Here is a 24,455-nt window from a genome sequence, read left to right on the forward strand (position 1 = left end):
TTTCATCATGCTGTGAATGATTCGTCGCGTCTTAATTAATTCGACAGTGCTGTGCAAAATTTAATTTTTTATTAAAATTTAATTAATAAATTAACGCTTTAATCAGCTGATTTCTGTTAAAATATAAATTTAAAAAATATTAATAAAGCATTAATTTGCTAATTAAATTTACAAATAATAATATAATAAAAAAATTTTAAAAATAATATGTTGTAAATAATATGTTATAATACTTTATCCTCGATTAATATTTTCAGCTGATTTCTGTCAAAAAATATTAATCGAGTTCAAACAAACTTTATATTATTTTTTTTTGAAATGTCATTCTTATTAATATAAAATTAAAGAATGATACGCGCGTAGCGCGTTCTAGTTAAATTTAAAATGCGTATCGAATATAATAATAGTAATATCTTATGAATTCTAATTTCTTTTTAAATATCAATTATTTTTGTCGTTGCTATAATTTGGATCTTATTTTTATATGTTACAGATTATCATCGTAGTTAACTCCGCTGCTGCGCATCGATCGGTGAGTCTTTTAATTTATTTCGAAATAACAGTTAAAATACATATTTAAGTGCGCGCGAATAATTTCGAGATAGATAGAGCTCTTTCAGTCTCAAATTATAACTAAACTATTTTTGTTCTTTTCTCAAGATATTCTAAGGAATATAATATTAATTTCTATTTGGAATATTGTATAATGCTGATTTTTATAGCAATTTTACGAATTCAATATTTTGCATGTTTTAGACTTTCTATTTAATTATCTCAGATTTATTTCTTATTATTTGATATGATGTATAATCATTTTTGCAAAGTCTGCTTAGTATATTAATGGATTTTAAATTTGTTCCAAAAGCGCTCACAAAACTTTAATAAGGTCCGTTAGGCGCAAGTAAATGTTCTCTCTATTCCTCTCGCATTAAGACGGGTCTCGGTTATAGAACCGGGCTTTCCTCCAAGTTTAGCGTCGAAACCTCCTTTGTTTTCGCCTTCGTCTTCACCTCGGGGCGACAGGGGTTGTGGTGCGATGCACCGGCTTGCTCTCGCGCGCACGATACAATGATAATCCTGTTATACGGTAGCGTGTCAGTGACTGACGTTCCTTTGGCACAGCCTGTTCCTGGCTCGTCAAAGTGCAAGAACCAGGAAAGGGCTGTGTCAATATCAGGATTGTTTGATGTGGACGCTGTCTCTCAACGGCTACATTGTTGCCGCCAGAGCGTTTTACTCTATTTTGATTTTTTATTTATCCAGACATTTTATATTGCTTTTATTCGACTCGTCAGTACGTGTTGGTATTCTCGACGTAATTATATTTATAAACAATAATCTTCGCATTGTTTTTTAACTATAAAACATAAGAATCAATAATATATTAAATGAAATAAAATAGAATCTTCTTAAAGCATTAGAAAATTGAAAAAAAATAAATAGATTTGTTAAACAATCTGTGTGTATTAAAATTATATAATCAGTATTCGATCGGTGCTTAATATTTTTTAAAATTCCATTTCAAGAAAGTGAACAAATTAATTACATTGTAAATTAATTAATTCTAACGAAACTGACTCTTGGCCGTTTCGATCAGTTTTCGCGCTTTAAGTTTGAACACCTTTTACGTACACCTTTATCGATTCACGTATCGTTCTCTCCCTGCGCACGTTACTAGAAGTGCATTGTATCGAATGGCGCATTTCGTTTAAATTCATTTGGCAGTTAATAGAAAATGGCAAAGCGAAGTTGATAACAGTGGAGAGCTTATCGGTAGGAGACTGCTCGAAAGCGGATGCGAGAGCAGGTTCGCGGCCGGCCATCCGGTTCCACGAGGTTGGAGGCCAACCGAGCGGTCATCTCCCAGAGGCCTTGTACTCGGAAATAGACTGGGTTATATGTATATATACCTATATATATATATATTGTATATATATGTAGGTTCTGTGCCGTAACTCTGGCCGGAATACCGGTATAGTATTGATAATGCACGGCCTGTGCCCCTTTGCGTTTAAACCGTGTGTATATGATCCGCCTTGCCCGCTCGGTGCCGGGGGTTCTTCATATCTCTCCGGGCTGTTGATTTTTGTCCGATATCGCGTTTAAAGCGTCGTTTGCTATTTGTAGCAGAAAATCAATCGTTTACTTAAAAATTTTTATTCATTTTATCGCTGTTTTATGTGAACGTTATTTATTGAAATGGTTGACCATTCTGATTGCGAAGCTTTTTCTCTCGAATACACACACTTTCATAAATTTATAATTGAATGCAAGAACGATGGGGAAAAATTATATAGGAGAAATTATAAAATGGACCAATAGAAAATATACAGTTATATTTACAATTATATTTGCAATATTAATAATTTTTCCAGATACATATTTCTGACGGAAATGATGAAATAATTAGTAGGTATTTTTTTACGAGAGCCGAAAAGAGAGTTTGCGAATACGTATTCCGCGCCGGTATACCGCGTATTACACATTTCCGTAGCCCTTCTTCCTTTCCCTCGTTTTATTTTTTTTTATGTAAGGCCGTTCGTCACGACGACACGAGCGCACCGTATTTCCCCCGAGTGTTTTTCGTAGCCATAGTAATTGTTTACTACCGTCGCACACCGGCCGTACGATGCTGATCGCAAAATCAATTTTCCTTCGTGCGCCAGATGCGTTTCTGCAGCGCGAGATTCGCGACCAGGAAACCTTAATCGTGATGGTAAAATTTTATATCAAATCTTTGTCACATTCCTTCGTACGACAAGACCAAGACAATCTTGTAAAATGCGTAACTTGCACATGTGTTTTCAAATAAAATAATAATAACAAAAGGTTATACAATTAAACAAAATTTTTCTAATGTAATTGGGAGAGTGTTATACATATATCGTATTTTAATATCATTTTGTAAACTCTATATGTCAAAGTGCAAGAGAGTGTACCTCTCGCCAACACACCGATGTGCTCTCCAAAAAATATGCATATCCGCGTATTACGTATGCGCGGCATGCTTTGATACATCAAAGGTGGACGTACGCGTCGAAACAATTAAACCGTATACGAGCCAATTTAAAGTCGTGTGTTTATTCCGCGCGGTAATTTCCACATGCGTTCGGAGGACGAGAGGGTTAATCCTCCCTTCTTCTCCCCCGGTCCATTTGCGTCGCGCAAGAATCTCACTCACGGCTATCGGCTCGGCCCCAGCATCGTCGCGTGAGGAATTTCATATTAAAAGTTTACCGTCCTCACGGTAGGGCATGGCAGGGCTCTCGCTTGCGGGTAAGGGCCGGAATTCCGTTGCGCGGCAGCCGAGGCACCAGGAATTCTGTAGTTACCCTACGTTAGTCTCGCGCACCCCTTCCACGCGTACATTTCCCTACTTCGTTCTTCATCCGGCTTGATCCTACAACGTTTTGCCACCCGTTGTCGTCGTAGTGTAAATCGGACCTTTGACTGCCACCGATGGAAATCGAGACCCTTTGACACCGTATATCGCCACGCGTTCTCGGAAATATTTTTTGAGTTTTATTCGCCCGGTGCACCGGCGAATAAAACTCTAAAAAATTGCCGCCAGCGTAACAACGATGACGGTCGTCCTATATTTTCTTTCTCTTCTTTTTACTTTACACCTTTTCGCCACGGCAGTACGTGATAATTAAAAAATTCTGTTGAGATCAAGCCGCTTTGAGCGGAAAGATTAATTGTTCGGCCAGATAATTCTCTCCTTCTCTCTCTCTCTCTTCCGCTGTGTAGGGTTTCTTCTCTAACAATAAGTATATACGTTTCCATCAGTTACAAGTGTGCATCTTCGAATATATGTGTGGATGCAGTTAGCTTTATTTCTGTCTGTAGCAGATGAATATTTGAATGCCTGATTTAATGAAGTCACGTTCTAAAGTTCTCATCTTACGTCATTTGTCATAAGCAGGGCGAAGCTGTAAGTTCAGTATGTAATTGCGTTACCAGACAATTTAACTTTGTAGCTGTCAGGTGGAAAATGAGACAGATGAAAAACGACGTTTTCGCGGCATGAAATTTCCAAAAGCGTCAAATTAATCGATTTAAAGGGCAAATGGGATCAAGAGGTCGCGCGCGCGGTTTGGTCACTGGACCGGGAAACACACACAATGGAGAGAAATGCATTTGTGTCGCGTTTCGCTAGGAATTCTATTGTCGCTATCCGTTTGTCGTCTGCGTCCTTTTTGTAGCATTACTAACGAAGGTGTTATATTCCAGTCATCTGTATCGCTTCGAAAGCGCGTTTCGCGCTGTATTCATCGAAGCGCGCGGAATGCACGCATTGTTGACGAAGATATCTATCGTAATAATTCCGCACGCATATATATGTATATACAATATATATTGTATATACGCAGACGTTACGTTTCCGAATATTCGCTCGTCTGTGCGCTATCGTTGTCGAAACGTAAATCAATGCTGAAACAACGGACGTATATAACGACAAGTATTACATTTCTCGCGACAAGGTATATGCGAGCGATCTTTTTTCCTCGACACGTTACGACGATTGTCATCCTGAGTAAACGGCTCGATGCTCAGCAGACATCATGACGCGATATCTTCGAACGTTCGTTCGGACGTATTTGACCATTGTTATTGCAATCGACTCGGTTTACTTAAATCAAATCGATTTCTGCAACACATATTTACGTTTCTCACAATACGTACTTTTGCGTCGATCAAATCCATTGGACATGTTTTATTTAGTAGGAATTGGGAGATATCCTTGCTCATTCAACAGAAAGATGTCACAACTGATAAAAGTTGATTTTATAGAATTCGCAATTTAGAAAAGGGAGAAGAGTAACGCTATTGTTCTGTACGATAGTAAATAGGTTGCATTTGAGGATGTGTGTATTTCCAATCGAACAATAGATCCCACCGATATTCAGAACATTTTTAATTAAAAAAGGATGGTCATGTTTGTGCATATTTTTTTTTCTATAGAAGGAACAAAAAAATTATATATACGTAACGTACGTAATAACAAGCGTGTCGATCAAATTTTATTTTATTTAAAATAAAATATTAAACTCACCCCAATATGTGCGTGCGTAAGTATGTGTGTGTATAGCGCTCGGCACATTCTTGAAGGAAATTCCATCTGCTTTATTTATGTATATTCTCATCGAATTTCCCGCGCTCCTGAATCCTGGCAGCAAACCACTCGCGTCTCGGGAATTGTACGACGTATTCATACAAAGACGAACAAGATGGTAGAAAATTTCGCAGCCCGAGAAACGCGAAGTCGTTATTCGATGCATATATGGTATGTCGAACGCGATTAAACGTTTGCTTGCGCGTAACTCCTTTTTTTTTCTTCGACAAATATCCTGCGTGGAGTACGCACACGTACATATGTATGCTATAAATTTATGATGTATTTCTCGATTATTTTGATGAAATTCGCGAGACATTGAGTGCAACGCATTCGTCTCGTTTCCTTTTGTTCTGTCCCGTACGTGAGGTATAAAAAAAATTTCATTTGCGCACATATGTGGGACGTGCGTTTAATTAATGTTCGAATATATTGGCTTGGGTGTTTGCATTGGAGTAGAAAGCTGGTAGAAACGTTAATAAACGTTTGTCGTTCGTAGGGATGCTAGAACGTGAAATGTCTTTCTGTTCTTTTACGTCAGGCAAAATAGAACAGTGTCCCGCGATTGATTCCCAAGGATCGAGGTAGCTAAATTTTTTTTTACCGATATCGAATACTCGAGGTCGACCTTTTAATAAAATTTTTAAAGATTTTCTCTTACATTTTTCATCTAGCGTACAACGTAAATTTAACTTAATGATGCACGCAAATTTTTGCTCTTGGTGGAGATAAACAGCGTTTTGTCGTTTTATTCATGCGTGTTCTTATCAAATTTTCCCCGCATTTTCTCTATCCCTCTCGCTCTTTCTTTCTCTTTTTTATCATGCCGGGGATTGTACAGCGCGTATAATAAAGCTGGCGGAAAATGTTCGTCGGAGAAGCGGGAAGGGATGGCTGCCAGGAGGTCCCTATGTAACGTGGGTGCATACGTTACGGCGTTTTATCCCGTCATTGTTTCCCCGGAAACTTTTCGCCCGTTGGTAAACTTACTATTTTTCTAAGAAGATGTAAACTTCTTCGCGTACAGGTGACATAATTCTCGATCCTTCATTTTTTTCGATGCTCCCTAAAGTGGCCAATAAAATATTTTTCGCATTCTTCTCACGTATTTGCTACGGCTTTGCCATAAATGTTTTATGACCATGGGGTGAATATTGAATTCTTCTTAACCCTGCTTGACGCACACTGTACATTTGATAAGCGTGTGGGAAATCGATGATTTTCGACTTTCCGAATACTCGCACAAAAAGATCTTTCGCCATTCTGCGAATGTCATTAACTCCTCCGCACGTGGAAAACATTTTTTTGATAAAATATCTCGCTTGTCTTTTCAAGGCGTATTTTACAAATATCGATTTACCCCCTTCATCCTTTTACAGTTACAGCGAGATACTCTTTTATACGTGTGGATCCCTTACGTAAATATTGCTTCAAAATCGTACGTAAATGTTGCTCGCTGTGTAACAATCTGCTTGCACAACGGATTGCGCAATGCGGCAGATATTTATCACTGCGGTGAACTTTGAAATGTGTCGCGCCGTGTGTCGATCTCGCAAACTTTCGTTGTCACTGCGACTTCCCTGTTTTGTTTAAACGATTCTTCGATTTGAAAAACGACGCCGATGCGGTTGACTGCTGCTGATCGTTGTTGGCAAGAAGCACACGTCCCCCCGTATACCCTCGTGCTAATGGAACTCTTTTATCAAGGGGCTCGACTTCGCACGACGCGGTCGATACTTTATATTCGCACGGACGAGTCGCGGGGCGTCATATTTCCGAGGCAGCGTCAGGAAAAGAGCGACAGGACGAAATGGAATATCAGCCCATGGGTTCGTCACGCGCGACAGGAGTTACGAAACGACGAAAAACGAGATTTCGCTCGAGGGTCGAGGAGGAGAGTCGGAGTCCGGGTAGGGGGGTGACGAGAGACACGCAAAGGCCCGTTGGGATTATTTGCACGTCGCTGGGATGGAGATGGCTTCGCTTGATCGGGACTTGCGCGAATGCATGCCATGTAGTGCACCGATCGCGCGCCAGTCAATTTGCAGGCGAATGCAGGATTCAGGATTATGAATTTTTTCGACAAACACGCGATTCAATCATCTCTTGTTTTCGCTAGCTGACGGTACAGGCAAAATTTCATAAATTTCTACGAAAACAAATTCGAATTTTTTATATAATTTCCCAAATAAATGAACCCATTCTAATTATTTTACATAACATTTTGGGAGGAGAGGGTGGATAAAAAGGATAGTTTTGGACAAGAGATGGCTTCGAGAATAAAAGTTCTATTTGGATAGTTCTTTAATAAAGAACTGCCATTCTTTAGACAAGAAAGCTGTGTATTACTTATAGAATATTTATGTACAGAATTCCCCCCTCACTTACAGCTTTTGTCCGAAAAGTGGCAATTTCACACGAATGAATTTTATATGCGAATAACATCGGTCTCCTTTTTTCCCCATATGGTAGAAATAAGACTGGTAGATTTTTTTTGTCAGAACTGCGTACTGTGCGTATCTCGTGCGTTTTTTCGACATCCTAAGCGATCTCCCACCTCTAACTTCGATCGAGCCTGCTGCGAGTCGACAGATCCGATGTATTTGGCCGGACAAACAGCATGATTCGAGCAGTGATCGATCGATGTTTAAAATGTCCCGAGTGATGGAGGATGTATTTTTGTTACAATGCTTGATCTCTTACGTACGTACGTTTCCGAAATCGATATATACGTCACGATATCGTGATGCAGCAACACTCTCTATCGTGTAAAAATGAGAAACGAAACTTTTAAGGGATACGCGTGGTTAGTGCTCGTATCACAAATCGATGTCGGCCGTGTTTTAAGCACAAGGTCAACGGATAGAAAATACCCGGTCCCATGATTTTCATAAAGCGTCGAAATACGACTCCTCCTTCGCCGAATATGTACTACATCGTTCGAGAAAACGCTCGCGCATAGCATATGCCTTTCGCAGTTTTAATACCGTGCTTATGATTTATGTATCGGAATACATATTGCATCGAATCCCCTCTCGCATTAATATTGACACTGGTAGCGAAGCGTTTTCCGTTCTTTCTGCACGGCACGATAGATATTTTTGTTACGCGTAAAGGCTCGTTCAGACATAGCGATTTTCGACATGTCACACAATACACATATCACTGTTATTTTAAAATCTTTCCCGTATTTTACACAGATATTGCTCAAGTAGTGAAAGATCAGCTTATATAAAACTTTTAGGACACTATAGTTGCAATTTCGCAGCGAAAGGATTAATCGATCACAATAATACGACGCGTAATTTTTTTTTGCAATATAATAGTAAAAATATGTATCTGAAAGATATTTTATTAGTTAAATATAGGATTTTTGATAAAAAGCTGTATTTGTACGAAGTATTTACTGACGTTATACGGTAAATACGTATTTTTTTCCGGTTTGTCGGTACTTTTTAATTAACCCCATATGACCATTCGTCCGTGTCACACGGCATTTTGAAGCGATCGAAGCGAAAGACCCGCAAGCGATCCTTCCGGGGCTCGAGTTCATCGTCGGGGGAAGCTACTCAATGGGAGAGCTTTAAAAATGGGGGACTCTACGCTGGAATGCAGAGGAAATTTCAGAATAACGGTTATAATCTTGACAGATGCGAGCATTCGTCACTCGTTAAATTCCCCACTCGTGCGTGAACCTGAGGAATACCTTGACGGGATAGAGTTGCAAATTAGGACTTTGTTACATCGCGCGCGTTTTCTTTCTTTTAAGAGAGTCTCCGTCGAGACTCTCGGAGGATGACGAGAGCTCGACGCGCGAGGCCGCTTGATAATGCTTCTAAATTTTCGTTACCGCGCGATGGAAGGCGAAGGTCTGAAATACCAGTGTGTAAACGAGTTAAAGTAAGAAAAACGGTCATACGGAGGGAGAAGTCGCGTAGACAGTCGCTATTGTGCTTGGTAATTCTCGCTACGTCTCCGTTTTCCGTCTTTATATCGGCGAAGAGTTCTAACAAAATGTGTCACCCGCAGAATTGCTTCTAAGACTATTCGTGACAGTGATCTATTGCTCGCAACGGAGACATTGCAAGTGGCAGCGTTGTCTTGAATTTTTTTTTTTCAATCAAACGCCCGAAAAACATTTCTGAATATTTAAATATCAGCATTCTCCCAAACATTAAGATGAGAATCTTTTCGAGAGCTTTCAACGTCGCTAGAATGTTAAGAAACGAAATTTTTAACAAAGACTTTGAAAGACCTCTGCCCTCTGCCTGAAGAGGAGCAAGTCTTTTCACGTTATTTCGCGTACAATTATTCATTGTATTTGGTGTCGTCGGATGCTGCTTCACGACAAACAAGGCTACTCTCGCAAGGAAAAAGAAAATCAAAGTCGGTACACAATGAGCTCTCTTACCGAGCGCAAACCCGGTTTATATCCCGCGGTAAGGAGAATACAATGCGGTGAGCGCAATGCTCCGAATCCATTCCGCGCACATTCGGTAGACAAACAATAATTACAGAGTCCTCGGTCCCTCGGACTATACGCTCCGGGAAAATACTGATACAATCTCGGGTAGCAGCGCCAGCTAGCCAGCCAGCTAACCCCGACAGAGGGGTTGAGCCGCGCTTTTATTTCCCCGGGAAACGGAAAACGACGTTAGCCAGTACGGTGGTGTGCCATTCACCTCCCTCTCTCGGAACCCTACCTCCGTGTATGTGTGTGTCTGCTCCTTTTATATTATTAAGTTCCTAACGTACTGAAAAGGACGGCGGACGCGGTTGCAGCCTTTCGTGTCCGGTATATGTTTCACAGCCGTCGGGATAATCATGTTTGTCGTAGCGACGCTAATATCGTCGAGGATCTCGCGAAATTGTCGCAATAAGTGCGTCGCATCGCATTCCTAGGACGATACTGTGTGTTACAGTAGATTATCAAGTAGAGAATGATGCAAAGATCGAAGCAGCTTTTACTCGCGTTTTCGTCAAAAATATGTAAATATATATCGTGCAAAATTGAAGAATAATTTAATTAATTTTGCAGTATTTTTTTCTCATGTAGATAATTATTTATACTTTTTTAAATGTATTACTATTCGCACATTCTTCGCCGATTATTAACATTCCGAAAATTAATAAAACTTAATGAATCACCGCGAAGAAAACTTTCAATGTCTTTTTTTTTGGTTTTCTCTTCCCTTTTAATTTTCTCTCTTTACGCGTGAGATAACAAGCTGTTAATGATACCGTAGATTATCAAGTAGAAAATAGAAAATAATATAAAGATCGTAGCAGCCTTTATTCGATTTTCACATATTTTCGTCAAAAATATGTAAATATATATCGTGCAAAATTGAAGAATAATTTAATTAATTTTGCAGTATTTTTTTCTCATGTAGATAATTATTTATACTTTTTTAAATGTATTACTATTCGCACACTCTTCGCCGATTATTAACATTCCGGAAATTAATAAAACTTAATGAATCACCGCGAAGAAAACGTTCAATGTCTTCTTTTTGTTTTCTCTTCCTTTTTAATTTTCTCTCTTTACGCGTGAGATAACAAGCAGTTAATGATACCGTAGATTATCAAGTAGAAAATAGAAAATAATATAAAGATCGTAGCAGCCTTTACTCGATTTTCACATATTTTCGTCAAAAATATGTAAATATATATCGTGCAAAATTGAAGAATCATTTAATTAATTTTGTAATATTTTTTTTCGTGTAGATAATTATTTACTTACACTTTTTAAAATATATAATTATCCACACCCCTCGCCGATTATTAACATTCCGAAAATGAATAAAACTTAATGAATCAGTGCGAAGAAAAAAAATTTCAATGTTTGTTTTTTGTTTTCTCTTCCCTTTTAATTTTCTCTTTACGCGTGAGATAACAAGCCGCTAACGACGATGGTCGCGAGCACATCTTCGTTTGCGCGGTTCCCAGGGAACTAAGTTCCCCTACTTAGGAGTCGAGCTTCGTCGTTAAAAGGATGAAGTCTCCTGCACAAGGCGCGAAATAGCATCGAATAAAAAGTCGATACGCTTTTGTAGAACCGAGAGATGTGCCCGGCGCGGCTGGTTATATCGGAGTTTCCTGGTTTGCAGGCGCCGAATTGACGCACGTAAGAAGACGTTCTCGGCTTCATCGACAAACCGAGAAACTTTTCAACTGCCTATCCCCTTCCAGCAAAGAGAATTTCTTTCTTTGATTTTGTTATTGTCACAGCTTGTTGTCGATTGTTGACTATCGAGTAAAAGTAGACAACTAGTTTCGTTGCGCGTGGACGCTCTGCTTCCTCTCGAGAAGCAAGAATTACTTCGGAGAAATAGGGGGATTCTCTTTTACTTTTATTCTTATATTATCGGATCTCTTTCGTTTCAACAAGACACGATTATTATGATTTGTGATACATTTAAGGAATTCGCACAGAGGATCTGCCTCTGATAATATATTTTTCAATTCGTAATACATAATTATCCAACGACTCGCTGTGGTTTAATACGTTATTATTCTATAAAAAACGAACGATTTTATTTTACTCTCGCGGAAATCTTTATTTCACGCGCGATCGCGTATGCACACAGTGTTCAATTGGCCGGTCCGCATACGTTGAAGTTGCGGGTGCAAAATTGAAATGCATATTTGAACGTTAATTTTAGATATCGTATTTAAATCTGAAATGGGTTCTAAAATTCGTCAAATGGATATCCACGTCTACGAAAGTAATGTAAAGTTGCATTTATGTTGTGCGAGCTCGAACGAGCGATTGGATTGTACTGTGTGAACGATGACTATAGAGAATGAACGAATCGGCTCGCCACTATTTCCTGGCAGAACGATAAATCAGTAAATCATCGGAAGAGGTTTCAGATAGATACTGAACGCACATCTTTTCCTTCCATAAGCTATCTATCTACAAATTGAAATTTCGAAAAAAATTGAGATATAATTAAAAACAATAAAACTTGAAGCACACATATGTACACACATACACGCTAAAAGACTCACAAGAGGGAAGAGAAAATTGTTTAATAAAAATTAAGCGTTAATTCGGGTACTTCTTTCATCGTTTTGCAATTTTTATTTTTAAATCGGAAAATTTTATTTTTTTATCGATTTGTTTGCCGCGCTTTTCGTAAACGGCTTTACAATAGTTCGATAAACGCAATTATTATTTTGAGTACGCGGATATCAAGGAATAAATTTCTGCGGATCGCTATTCGCTTGCGGTATTTCGCGTCGTAGTGCCACTCGCAATAATCGCTATGCTATTATAACGTAATAACGCTCTGCGCCATTACTTTAATACGGTATCGCGTCGCGGCGGAGTTTTGCCACTCCGCAATTGCGCACGTAATGCTGTGATATTGAACGGCTACTTCCTGACTACTGCTTTTTCAGGGTGCTGCTAGCCATTCGAGAAGTACTTTGGCTTTTATTTTGAATTTTTTTATTTGACTTTGATTTTTAATGGTATCAGAGATCAATGTGTTCAAAATGACAAGAATGGTTTCTGTATGTATACAATAATTTTTCTATTTTTTTTTGCAATTATATTACAAAAACGATAGAGACCCTTTTTTTCATAGATAAGAGTCAAGATCCGATAGAGAGAGATTTGAGAAAATGTGAAGTCAAAGTGCAATGGAGTGAAAAAATATCAAACGGACACTTGCGTGAATTTATAGAGATATTGGAATCGATGAACCAGTAGCATCTCTCTTGGAGATTGGTAATACGTCGGTCTCCAATAATTACACGGAGGATATCGTATAACGACGATTTGATGATAATGCTTTGATTGGAAACTGTCGCATGCGAAACATAAATACGTATCGTTTCAGGAATTGTGTTTCTTCGAAAAATAAATATTTATGTTGTTTATACGCACTATATATATACGTATGATCTTTTCTGAGCTATGAAGCGTGTCTCTGCGATGAAAAATAAAACAGCGCGTTTTTATGATAGTTTGAATGCAAAATAATCGCGAGTCCAGTGATGGTAAATCTCGCAGGAAATAATTTGTTTTGCGCATTTGATCGCGCCTCTCTCAGTCAGATGACACGTGCTTGTTTTTATCGAGAAGAATCGCGCGAAAGAGCTAAACGAGAGTTAAACGTCACGTGAAATGTCACGTCACGAGAGAGAATCTGCCGGACAGCTTAACTTTAAAAATCGATCGTGCCTGTTACATAATACGGATTCCAATCAAAAATCTGCGTACCCCTCTGCCATATCAGTGATTCACGGTGATGATCCAATTTTCGCTAATGATAACGCTGCCACAAACGTGCCGATTTTCATGTATCGCGTGGATACGAATAGAAATTTGACGAACATTCTAATTTTATAGATTATCAAATATCACATTGTATTCATCGGAAATCCGTCACGCCGAATGCAGATATTATTTTAATTTCTATGAAAAGAAGTGTAGGTTTCGAATTATAATTTATTAATAGCTGCGAGCAAATGCAGTATCATTTGCACGAACGATCGGACTTATGAATAATTTATTACCTTCAGATTTATTTACGGATAACCTTATCGGTTACTAATCAATAAAAGCAATAAAAGCATCTCTCTTATACAACTATCTGTAGTGAGCGACTGTTTTTCCCGTCATTATAAATATTTTTCCTAACAAAATCCATATACGAATCCATAATAAAATTGCGCTATCGAAGTATAGTTGACATAACTAGATAAATCAAAGCCTAATCCGTAGCAGTTACATTGTCCTAACTAAATCACTTTTCGCTGTTGTTGTCTTATAAATTGATTTTCGTCGCGGCGCACACAATCTGAAAGTTACTTTGTTTAACGAACTTGGCATCGTCAATTGTTATCTATTCGAAATGTACTTACTTGATACTCATCGTCGACACTGGTCAACTCGTCTTTAACAATACGAGTTTCGCAATACTAGACGATTCTCTAGATGGTCAATATCTGAATTAGTATTTCGTCACAATTGTCTATATAAACTATTAACTAGCGTACGTGAGTTTAACTCTGAAACAAGAACTGGGATGGATCTTACGTGTCTGAAAGGATCGTTAGAACGCTTCTGCATCGTTTGCGGGCATCTATAAATATTTTTGAAGTATGACATGCTTTATCGTTATGCTTTATTATTTTTTTCGAATTGTTTTAAATTTACGATAAAAACCGTGTTGTTGTGATTATTATATTAATCACGTGTATAGCAGTGCAAATGTACAGTAATTGAGACTGCTCGGAAAATGAAAAATATTTTTTAATGAGGAAATCTATAATGTTTACACAACTCTATAAAGGGATAATGTATTAGTTTAAAATAAGAGATTATTAAAAAAATAACCTATTGATTTCACATCTAAAATACATCTAAAACACATTACAGTATTATGTAATCGTTAATACTAGTTATCTCGATAAAGACAGTATTAACTTATACCAAGGTTAAGATTTTATTGACCAACACTGGCTAAGACTAATTCTTATATTATAAGACTTTATTTCCCGATTCAGCGACTTTCGGATCTATATTTTTCTCGCCTATAATTCTATAGGGGGGTTAGAAGGGATTCGGGAAATTAAATCTCGAATTGAGATTATTCCCAAATAAAGTCTTATAATATAAGAATTAGTCTTAGCCAGTATTGGTCAATAAAATCTTAACCTTGGTTTAAAAATTCGACTGGCAAATCACATCTTACATATTAGTATTAACTTATATATAATTCTTTTCTTCATTGATTTCTTTTCTCGTCACATTTATTATTGTCAACGTGCAGAAGAGTATTAATGTATGAGGCGGAATAGCTTGTAATATTTAAGTCCTTCAAAGAGAAAGTTGAAAATTCGATTAATCAATCCAATTAAGTTCGTCCGATACTCTTTTCTAATTTAAATGCCTACGTTATTAATACAGTATTTACATATGTACGATCATTCATGAAAAGGTTTTTACGACAAATTATTTTGCAAGATAGATAGCAAGCATTAAAAGGGTGAATCATACGCGTAGAAATTTCATCTCGATGAACCAATACTTTCCCGCGGATACGCGTTTTTCTTATTCCGATATCCGGATTACCGGGGGTTATCCGAGGTTGACCGGTCGCGTTAAATTTCCAAGAATTCGACCTGGATTCTGCTTGTTTATCGTCGTCGTTTATTCTGAGAAACGTTGTAGAACAAAATATATCGAACGTTGAAACGCTTACCTGACGAACGTTGAAGCGCTTGCCAGGTTTAATTAAACATTCGCAAGACGATTCGAAACGTACCGATTGAAAGATAATTAAGCGACTTTACGGAAGAGTAATGAATAACGTTATGAAGAATAGCCAAATCAATAAAGAGATTCTTCTTTGATTGTTCTTTTCCGGGGAAAGTCAGCTCCCTTTTCGAACGACAACTGCAATAAAGAATCCATCTTAATGTACGTGAATTTATATTATAAATTTAAACTTCTCAGATATACTTCCGGATACGATGTTCGAGGGTTAGCAACATTTCGCGGCACGTATAATTCATCGTCATCAGAAATTCCGGATATATCCGCGCGCGTGAAACAAGGCAGGGCTGGGACGTATTACCGCCGCCAGATAACAAGAACTGATATCCGAGGAAATATCGATCGCTCATCGGTTATAATGGCACATTAATATGCCACATTTGTCACGATTCTTAACGATCGAAACTGTTAACAGTGCGAAGCAAACGCGCCCTGCTCCTTGACGCAGCATGACGCTCTTCGCTCGAGACGAAAACGACAATCATCGGGCGTCACGTACGTATAACGGTAACGCTCTTTACTGGCAGCACCCGGTACGTAGATAGGGTGGACGCGTACATTGACTGTTTGTGCCACCGTTTACGAGCCAGCCACCTGTGTGCGGGGCTGCAAAACCGTTTATTCAATGCCACCGCGCGCGGTGGTGGCGAAACCCGGAGCCACCGTTCCGAGTCGACGCTGAAATTAATAATCCCGCGTGACGAACGTTTACGTCGAGGCAAATGTAAAGGGCAGCAAGATAATATTTATTGCATTGCGCAAAATTACACGTCGCTACCTTGGAATTGATTACACACACACGTACTCTCTCTCTCTTTCCCTCTTACATGTGGAGGATGCAATTCGTGAAAATACTTGATCATTGTACATACGTGATTATAAATTTGTTACGTTATACATCACGTTTACGCGCGAATCTGTATCTATTACAGAAAATTTTATAATCTGATATATTGCTCGCAGCTAATCGAGGTCGATCACTATTATTTGATACGATGCTTTAAATTTTTAACAAAGCTTGGATGATCACGGTGTCTGATGTTTTTCTATGGAATCGGTACAATACGATACCTTAGGTTCGATGATAAAATAAAATGCATTGCGCAACGTTTGGAAAAAAATAATATCGAGAAAAAATCTTAAATTTATATATCTATTTAAAAAATATGCATCTACTGATCATACATTGACTGGTGTTTTAAAGCAAAAATTTCAAACAATATAATTTTACGAAGTTTGATGTTAATTAACGCACGGAAATAATGTCTACGCGTAATTATTTCTAACGATTCGTATGGATGGAAAAATAATTAGACTCATCAAAATTTTATTGTTTTCAATTTCTCTTTTATTATTACAGAATTTTGTCAGTGTCGCAAACAATTTTCTTTTAACTTTTGAACACGTCTTTTGTTGTATAATTTGTACGTGGTATCTTTTTCATAATGCTGTCCTGTTTTGATGTGATTAAACAAAAGCAAATAGTTTTTCAACGGTACGTTACCTTCCTTCTGTTTCCGCGGGGGGAAGGGACAGAGAGGGAAGAAATTAATTCTGCTACACGTTCGCTCGCTTAGTTATCCAACTCCGTATGGTGGATATTCGCGTGTACACCCCAGGATATCCAGCACTCGCACATTGAGCGCCCCAGGACACGATCCCAATTTGGACACTATTGTACACGAGCGGGCCACCAGAATCTCCCTGTGATATAAATAAATAAAACTTTTTCACTTTTGTATAGGAATCAATTTCGAAAAAGTAGTGCGAAGACAAAAAGAATCGTTTTAATGCGATATATACGTATATGTTCCGAAGATACTGATTGTTTTATTTTCAAGTATGTTAAATTAATCCATCCAATATTGGTAAAAAAATTATAAGCATAGACAAAATTGTTAAAAGAGAAATTACAGAATATAAACATATACATGATGTATATAAAATTTTTATACTAATATAATATTCTATATTGTGTGTGTGTGTGTATTATCGTAGAGAGCAATCTCTTTTGAAGGCTTTCCGGAAAGATATAAGAAAAGAGTTTCATATATTTCATGTGCACACAGATATATAGTAATAGAAAGTAATAGAAGAAGATATAAAGTAAGATATAGAAAAGTAATAAAGAGAAAAAAAGATGCGAAAAAAATATCTATAATCAAAGGATTATAAATGTTCGGAAACTGACAATGAAATGAAAATATTGATTAAACATGAGACATACCCGACAAGTGTCTTTTCCATCGGTAGTGTAACCAGCGCACAGCATGTTGGGTGTCACTATTCGATGACGAGCGTAAATCTTTCGGCAGGTTTCTTGATCGAAAGTCGGAACCTTCAAGGTTTGCAGTACCTTGGAACTCTCGCCGTTTGCCTAAAATTCGCAACACGCTTGCATAATGTAGGCTATCGAATGTTTATCGAATGTCTATCAGAAATTATGTCAACATTTATCATGACAATCAATTGGACGACGAAAAAATGATCAACGGACAAGCCTCAATATTTCTATACAGATAATCAATCTCGTCATATATCACTGCTGACGTCAATGAACATTGATTGACGTTGATAACTAGTGCGTGAATCCGAAAACGAAATGGCTTACGAACAATCAGAAAAGACTTACCGACGTCATTCCCCATCCCGAAACAACTGCATTGCTCCCAGTTTTAATGACAATTGATGGTGTCGCCAAAGTAATTATTTTTGCATTTCGACCCAAGGATAAAGGCTTGAGTAACTAAAAATGTTCTATTTTAAGAATATAATATTGTGATGGCTAAACCATAACTGACTACATACTTTGATCAAAGCCACATCGTAATCATAATTATCCTCATCGAACAATTCATGGGAAATAATTGAGGAAATATCTGTAACCAGAGTACCTTCTTTATCGTGATAACTACTGGCTACTCGTACTTTAAAGAGTGATAATTTTAAGCTAAAACAATAACAAACATGTTTAATAGATATAACAATTCTTATGATGTAAAATTATTACGTAAACTCTCTGTGTTATTTAATTTGAATTTTAGTTTTTTTTTCTCTTTATATGTACATATGTATGTACATGTGTATAAAAGGAATTATTTATTATCTATTAAAAACAAGAAAAATTGACACGAACCCGTAAACGCAATGTGCTGCTGTTAGAATCCATTGTTTGTTAATTATTGAACCACCGCATACGAGTTTACCATTATAATGAAGAGAAACCTACTCAAAATGATTTTTATAAGAAAATAATAACATATGCAAAATAATTTTATTTGTTAGAAAATCTTCAAGAATATTTGAGCATCAATATTGAGTTGTTGCGAATTTACACAATTATTCGAGTATTGAGCCATATAATAATTACAAAAGAATATTTCAATCGTGAACTGACCTGATATGGATGCTTATCGATAGTTGTAGATGTGCCTCCGATTATTCTAGAATCTAAACACGAGGCGGAAACTATTAACGTCAGGTAGAATATAATCAGCATGGCTACGGTCGTTACGGCGACTTAGTTACTAACATGTTTATACGAAAATCAGCTCACGGATTCACGATTATTCGATGATAAGACAAATGACACTGTGATATCAAGATATGATATACGTTGATATTCTTAGAAATCATTCATAAGGTGCATTTTTCAAGAGCCGTTTAATTATTGATATACTATCGGAAAGAATTGGAAATAGATAAATTATTTTTAGATATTAAATTAAATCGATAATACATTTTAAATGTATTTAAGATATTAACAGAGTTATTTGTATGCTTTATTATTATATCTTTATATCTATTATAATTTAAACAGTTTTTGCGCTCAACAGATCTCAAAGCATTCATCTAAAATTAGCTTTACGTTTTAAGCTTTCAACTTTATATATCGATTTCAATCATTTTTTTTATTTTTACATGTCACGAAAATGCAATTTCATAGTGCAATATAGTGCAATATGGTTTAATTTTTTTTATTTTTTATATTGCACGATATTTCTATGTAAAATAAAAATATGGTTATAACGATATATCAATAACGCGATCGTATAAAAAAAAACATGAATTTTCAAACTCCACTTGCCTGAGGCTAATGCTTGAATGTCCCCACATAAGCTCGAAAGCTTACTCTATAGTTTTAAAATCATATATAGTAGCATATTCATAATATTAACATGCGTATAAAATCGGAGGATTACATAAATGTATATGTTTAATATACAGGAATAGAAATGAGAATAAATATTAAACAAAAATTTATAGAGTTAGAGAGTGATTTCGGAACGATAATATCAAACTTTTTTTATTTTACTAGAACAACCCAAGCGCGCGTTACGCGCGCGCCATTCTTCGGTTTTGTATTAAAAAAATTATATTAAAAAAAAATAATATAAAGTTTATTTAAACTTGATTAATATTTTTTGACAGAAATCAGTTGATTAAAGCGTTAATTTACTAATTAAATTTTTAAATATAAATGTTATAAAAAGTTAAAATAGTAATATGTTGTAAATAATATGTTATAATACCTTATTTTCGATTAATATTTTTTGACAGAAATCAGCTGATAACTGTCAAGAATATTAATCGAGTTTAAAGTATTATAACATATTACTTAAAATATATTATATTATTTTAATTTTTATAACGTATTATTATTTTAAAAATTAATTAGCAAATTAATGCTTTAATCAGCTGATTTCTGTCAAAAAATATTAATAAAGCGAAAATTTGCTAATTAAATATAGCTTACATATTTATATTTATATTGTGTATGTTATAATTTGCTAATTAAATTTTAAAATAATAATATGGTAAAAGTTATATAATATGTTGTAAATAATATGTTATAATACCTTATTCTCGATTAATATTTTTTCTTTCTATGTTTTTTAAAGCTATATCTTTTCGAACAAATCTCCTTCGAGTTTTAATTAATTATTAATATTATATATAAGTCATGTATATAGTATCGCGCGCGCGTTATTAGAGTGAAGTTGCCGATGTTTGTAGCCTCGGCCATTACCGAAACGCCGCGAGTATCAGGCAGTTGGAGCTGCGTCCCGCTGTGATTAATTAGTAAGCATAATCGTTAGAAACGATTTCGAACCTTTGCATTGTAATATTTATCAATCGCATATCATAATTTCAACGTTAATATGTAGTCGTAATTGTTCGAAACGCATATTTCGCGAAAAATTCAATGCAAAATCTCTTACCAACATAACCCAACTTAATCTGTTGTCGCGCGCGCGAATGTGTTGCGATCCGTGGATATATCTATTGTTAATTCTAGCTTACACATTTATATTGTGTATGTTATAATGCGAAATAATAAGATTATTCTAATACATGTATGTATTTTATTTGTTACAGGTAGCATTGCGATACACAGTGCGATTCACGCGTCGTGTCGGGAGTGCCGTGTAAAGTGTCGCGCGTCGGGAGTGCCGTGTAAAGTATCGGGCAATCGTAATTATTCGTATTTTCGCGAGTGTCGTGAGTGCTACGAAGGACCAAGAGAGGAGGAGGAGGCCCGGGGAGGCATCGGGCGACATCGGGGCAACTATGAGGTATGCAAAATAAAACATTTCTTTTAAACTGCATTGTTTATGAGATATTCGACACACACATATGTATATATTACATAATTTGAATATTTTGTTTTCAGATCAATGTGCTGTGTACTACAACTCCTCTATTGCACGTATCGGTGAGTGAGAAATTGTTTATTTTATATAATAATATTTCTATAGCGGTAATGTGGGTATATGTTGAAAATATTAAAATAGTAATATATGTTTTAAATAATATGTTATAATATCTTATCTGCGATTAATATTTTTTGACAAAAATCAGCTCTGATAATTGTCAAAAATATTAATCGAATTAAAAATATTATAACATTTCTTTCTAAAAAAGGCACGTTAAGTCGATTCTTGCAAGTATTGTTGCATCTTTTCCGATGCTGATTAACTGTTTCGATTTGCATTGTGCGTTATATTCGTAGCATCGAGAGGCTGTTATCGCGAGGATTAGTAGTTTAACAGTTTGTTTAAAATAAAATAAAATAAAATAATATGTTATAATATTTTATCCGCGATTATTTTTTGACAGAAATCAGCTGATATCTGTCAAAAATATTAATCGAGTTTAGTATTATAATATTTTATTTAAAACTAAATATCATTATTTTATTTAATTTTATTTTGAACAAACTGTCAAACTGCTAACTCTTGCGATGACAGCCTCTCGATGCTACGAATATAATACACAATTCGAATCTTGACAGCCAATGAGCATCGCGGAAAAGCGACAACAATAAACTTCGATATATGCGAGTATCGACTTTACATATCTTTCTTAAAAAAGGAAAATTAAAAAATTTATTTGAGAATTTAACAATGCTACAAAACACAGTAAGATACAAAGACATTAGAGAAGATTCGAAACAACAACTGAGTGAAATTTCTGAGCAATATAACGTTGCATACAATTAGTAACTTAATTATTTGATGATCGCGCGTCCCCAATCGTGTTCAATCGTGAAACAACAATCTCACTTATGGAGATGCTGCTCGGTGAATCTGAGTGGATGCTGCCCCCGTATACGTAAACTTCCTCTCGTAGGTTAACTCGTTGTAATCTGTTCGAAATTTCTAACTCGTGATACTTACTTAGTTTCCACCAAACGTATAACGGTTTAACGCATATATACATATATGAAATGTATACTCACACAAACAATATGAAATATTCTGAAGTCATACTTCTCGAAGTTATGCTTGCATCTCTTAGCGCAAGTCTGACAGATCTATTTTGTAAGCATCAACTTCGAGAGTGCAAATAGATAACAGAATCTTTACGAGATCTTGAAACTAAGATTTAATTGAACTTTCAAGTAATATTTAAATTTGCAAAGTTTATATTGGAAAGAGATATATCTAATATTATATACATATATGTATATATAATGTGCTTTTATTAAAATTGATGCAACTCATAAATCATACGATGACAAATTGCGTAAGGCAGGTAATGTACGTCCTGTTATCGTTGAAACGCGTTTTTAATCAATGTGTATAACGTTGTGTACAACGTGTCGCGCTATCATCAGCCATGAGTATATGACCGCAATATTGATAAAATAATCTCGCGACAAGATATTCGCTGTGACATTGAAATTATAGTGAGCAGAAAACAGCATTTATTTAAATTTATAGCAGATTTTCCATTTTACGAGATTATTATTTGGTGCACATTTTATTAATATTCTATTAACGCATGTATGTTCGTATAGTATTCTCTTTTTCGAGAGCTGAAAGCAAAAAATTAAAGAGTTAAAACGTGCTTTTACTGCAGCGTCCGATTTAACCAGAATATTTCTGTTTTTACACTAATTAATTTCACGCCAGTAAAATGTAATATCACATTCTACGGCAGATTGTATGAGGATTTATACGCACAATAGAGTTAATTCTCAATTTTGCCGAAATTATATTGCAGTACTCGTCCGTGATCTTTATATACATCTCGTTTTTCAGAAATTTCAAAATAATTTTTGCTCATTGAGCGAAAAATATGAAAAACAAAATTATAAGTAAGAATTATAAAATATTCTCCATAATATTCGTCATAATGCAATATTATTTATGCATTCAAGACGTACGCAATTATGATCGACATATATTTTCACTTTTCAACTTTTATTTTGCGACGAAACGTGGTATTAAGCCGTGCAACATGATATTTATGTTTTTATTTTGCTCGCACATTCTCCACACTGACTCATTAGCAACATTATAATGCTCATAATAAATGTAATGTTACCCAAATAAAACTTTTGCTTCACTAAAGATGAGAGAATCTGTTTTTTTTTCTCTGAACTGCGTTAGACAAAATAATGATAAAATTATAATATATATGAATAAATAATATTGAATTTAATGCTGTTTTATATGTGTGAAAAGATGAAGTTTAATTTTTCGTGTCTTTATCCGACAAATATTTATACTTTATGATACAATTATTGATTATTTTTTTAAGTGAAATAAATATAATCTATTCAAATTATATTAATAATTATTTAATTAATAATTAATTGAATTAATAACTATTCAAATTTGCATTAAAACAGCGGACTAATTTGCACGTAATTAAAATGCTATTAGTAATCAGTTTATATATATCAGTTAATATTTATCATTGACATAGTGTATATAAAATAAAAAATAAAATCAATTGACAATGACCAGTGAAAACTTAAATCAACAATGAAAATTTAATTCAACAATGACCGGTAAACATACGTTGAACTATAATAACAAACAACAGATTGGAATACGCATATAAGCGGAGTTTTTGTGAAAATTGTAAATGACTAATATTATATTAAGATTTTCAATACTAATTATAATCTTTAAAATATATTGTTAAAATATGATACACAATAATTGCGAAACATTTTTCTCATTCAAGCGTTATACAAATTATTGGGAAAGAATTATTTTGCGGTCACTGCGAACTCTAGATTCGCTTAGACTTGAGGATTACTTATTGAAAGAAAGAACAAAAGTATCGAGGAATATCCATTTGTGGTTAGTATTATGAGTGGTCGATCTTTACGGACGATTTGTTCTTTAGAAAATGAGTTTTCTTTTTCTTTTTATTAAGAACAAATAATTATATAAATAAAAAAGTAACAAAAATAATAAGAATAAATATTATATGTATTATAACAAAAAAAAAAAATAAATAAATAAATAAAGTGATAAAATAATAAATGGAAAAAGAAACAATCTTTCAATATTAACAATTTTAAGTTTGTAGACGATTAAACTTTTCAATAATCAAATTTCATCATTGACAATTGTCCGAGCATCCTGGTTTGAAAGATTAATGTTATTGTTGATTCCAGTTTTGTTTAAAAGAGTCTTCTTAGATTTTTTTTGCTATTTGTTGGCATTACGACAATTTATTTCACGAAGTTATTTCGCCAACGAACGCGCATATTTCGGTGGCATCGATGACTGATCATTATGC

At 35.4% G+C, this 24,455-nt stretch overlaps 2 protein-coding genes across 2 annotated transcripts in view; one reads left to right on the top strand and one right to left on the bottom strand.

The window, feature by feature from the left end:
- Positions 1-24,455, top strand: part of LOC145934985 (beta-1,4-glucuronyltransferase 1) — a 94,757-nt gene that overhangs the window by 51,150 nt on the left and 19,152 nt on the right. Inside the window, exons 6-8 of the transcript XR_014425140.1 lie at positions 494-532; positions 20,790-20,986; positions 21,085-21,126. The gene's annotated coding sequence lies outside the window, so the exon portion shown is untranslated. The remainder of the gene's footprint in view (positions 1-493; positions 533-20,789; positions 20,987-21,084; positions 21,127-24,455) is intronic.
- On the bottom strand, positions 16,749-18,963 carry LOC145934989 (trypsin-7-like). The gene is made up of 6 exons (XM_083035957.1): positions 18,808-18,963; positions 18,547-18,635; positions 18,219-18,360; positions 18,043-18,156; positions 17,638-17,787; positions 16,749-17,114 (listed from the first exon to the last, which is right to left on the bottom strand). Exons 1-6 carry the CDS (start codon positions 18,907-18,909, stop codon positions 16,968-16,970), a joined length of 744 nt encoding a protein of 247 aa, XP_082892083.1. The 5' UTR covers positions 18,910-18,963; the 3' UTR covers positions 16,749-16,967.

The sequence above is a fragment of the Prenolepis imparis genome, unplaced genomic scaffold (genome assembly GCF_030444845.1).
Source record: "Prenolepis imparis isolate NDT839.2.m4 unplaced genomic scaffold, iyPreImpa1.0 SCAF_4, whole genome shotgun sequence".
NCBI lineage: Eukaryota > Metazoa > Arthropoda > Insecta > Hymenoptera > Formicidae > Prenolepis > Prenolepis imparis.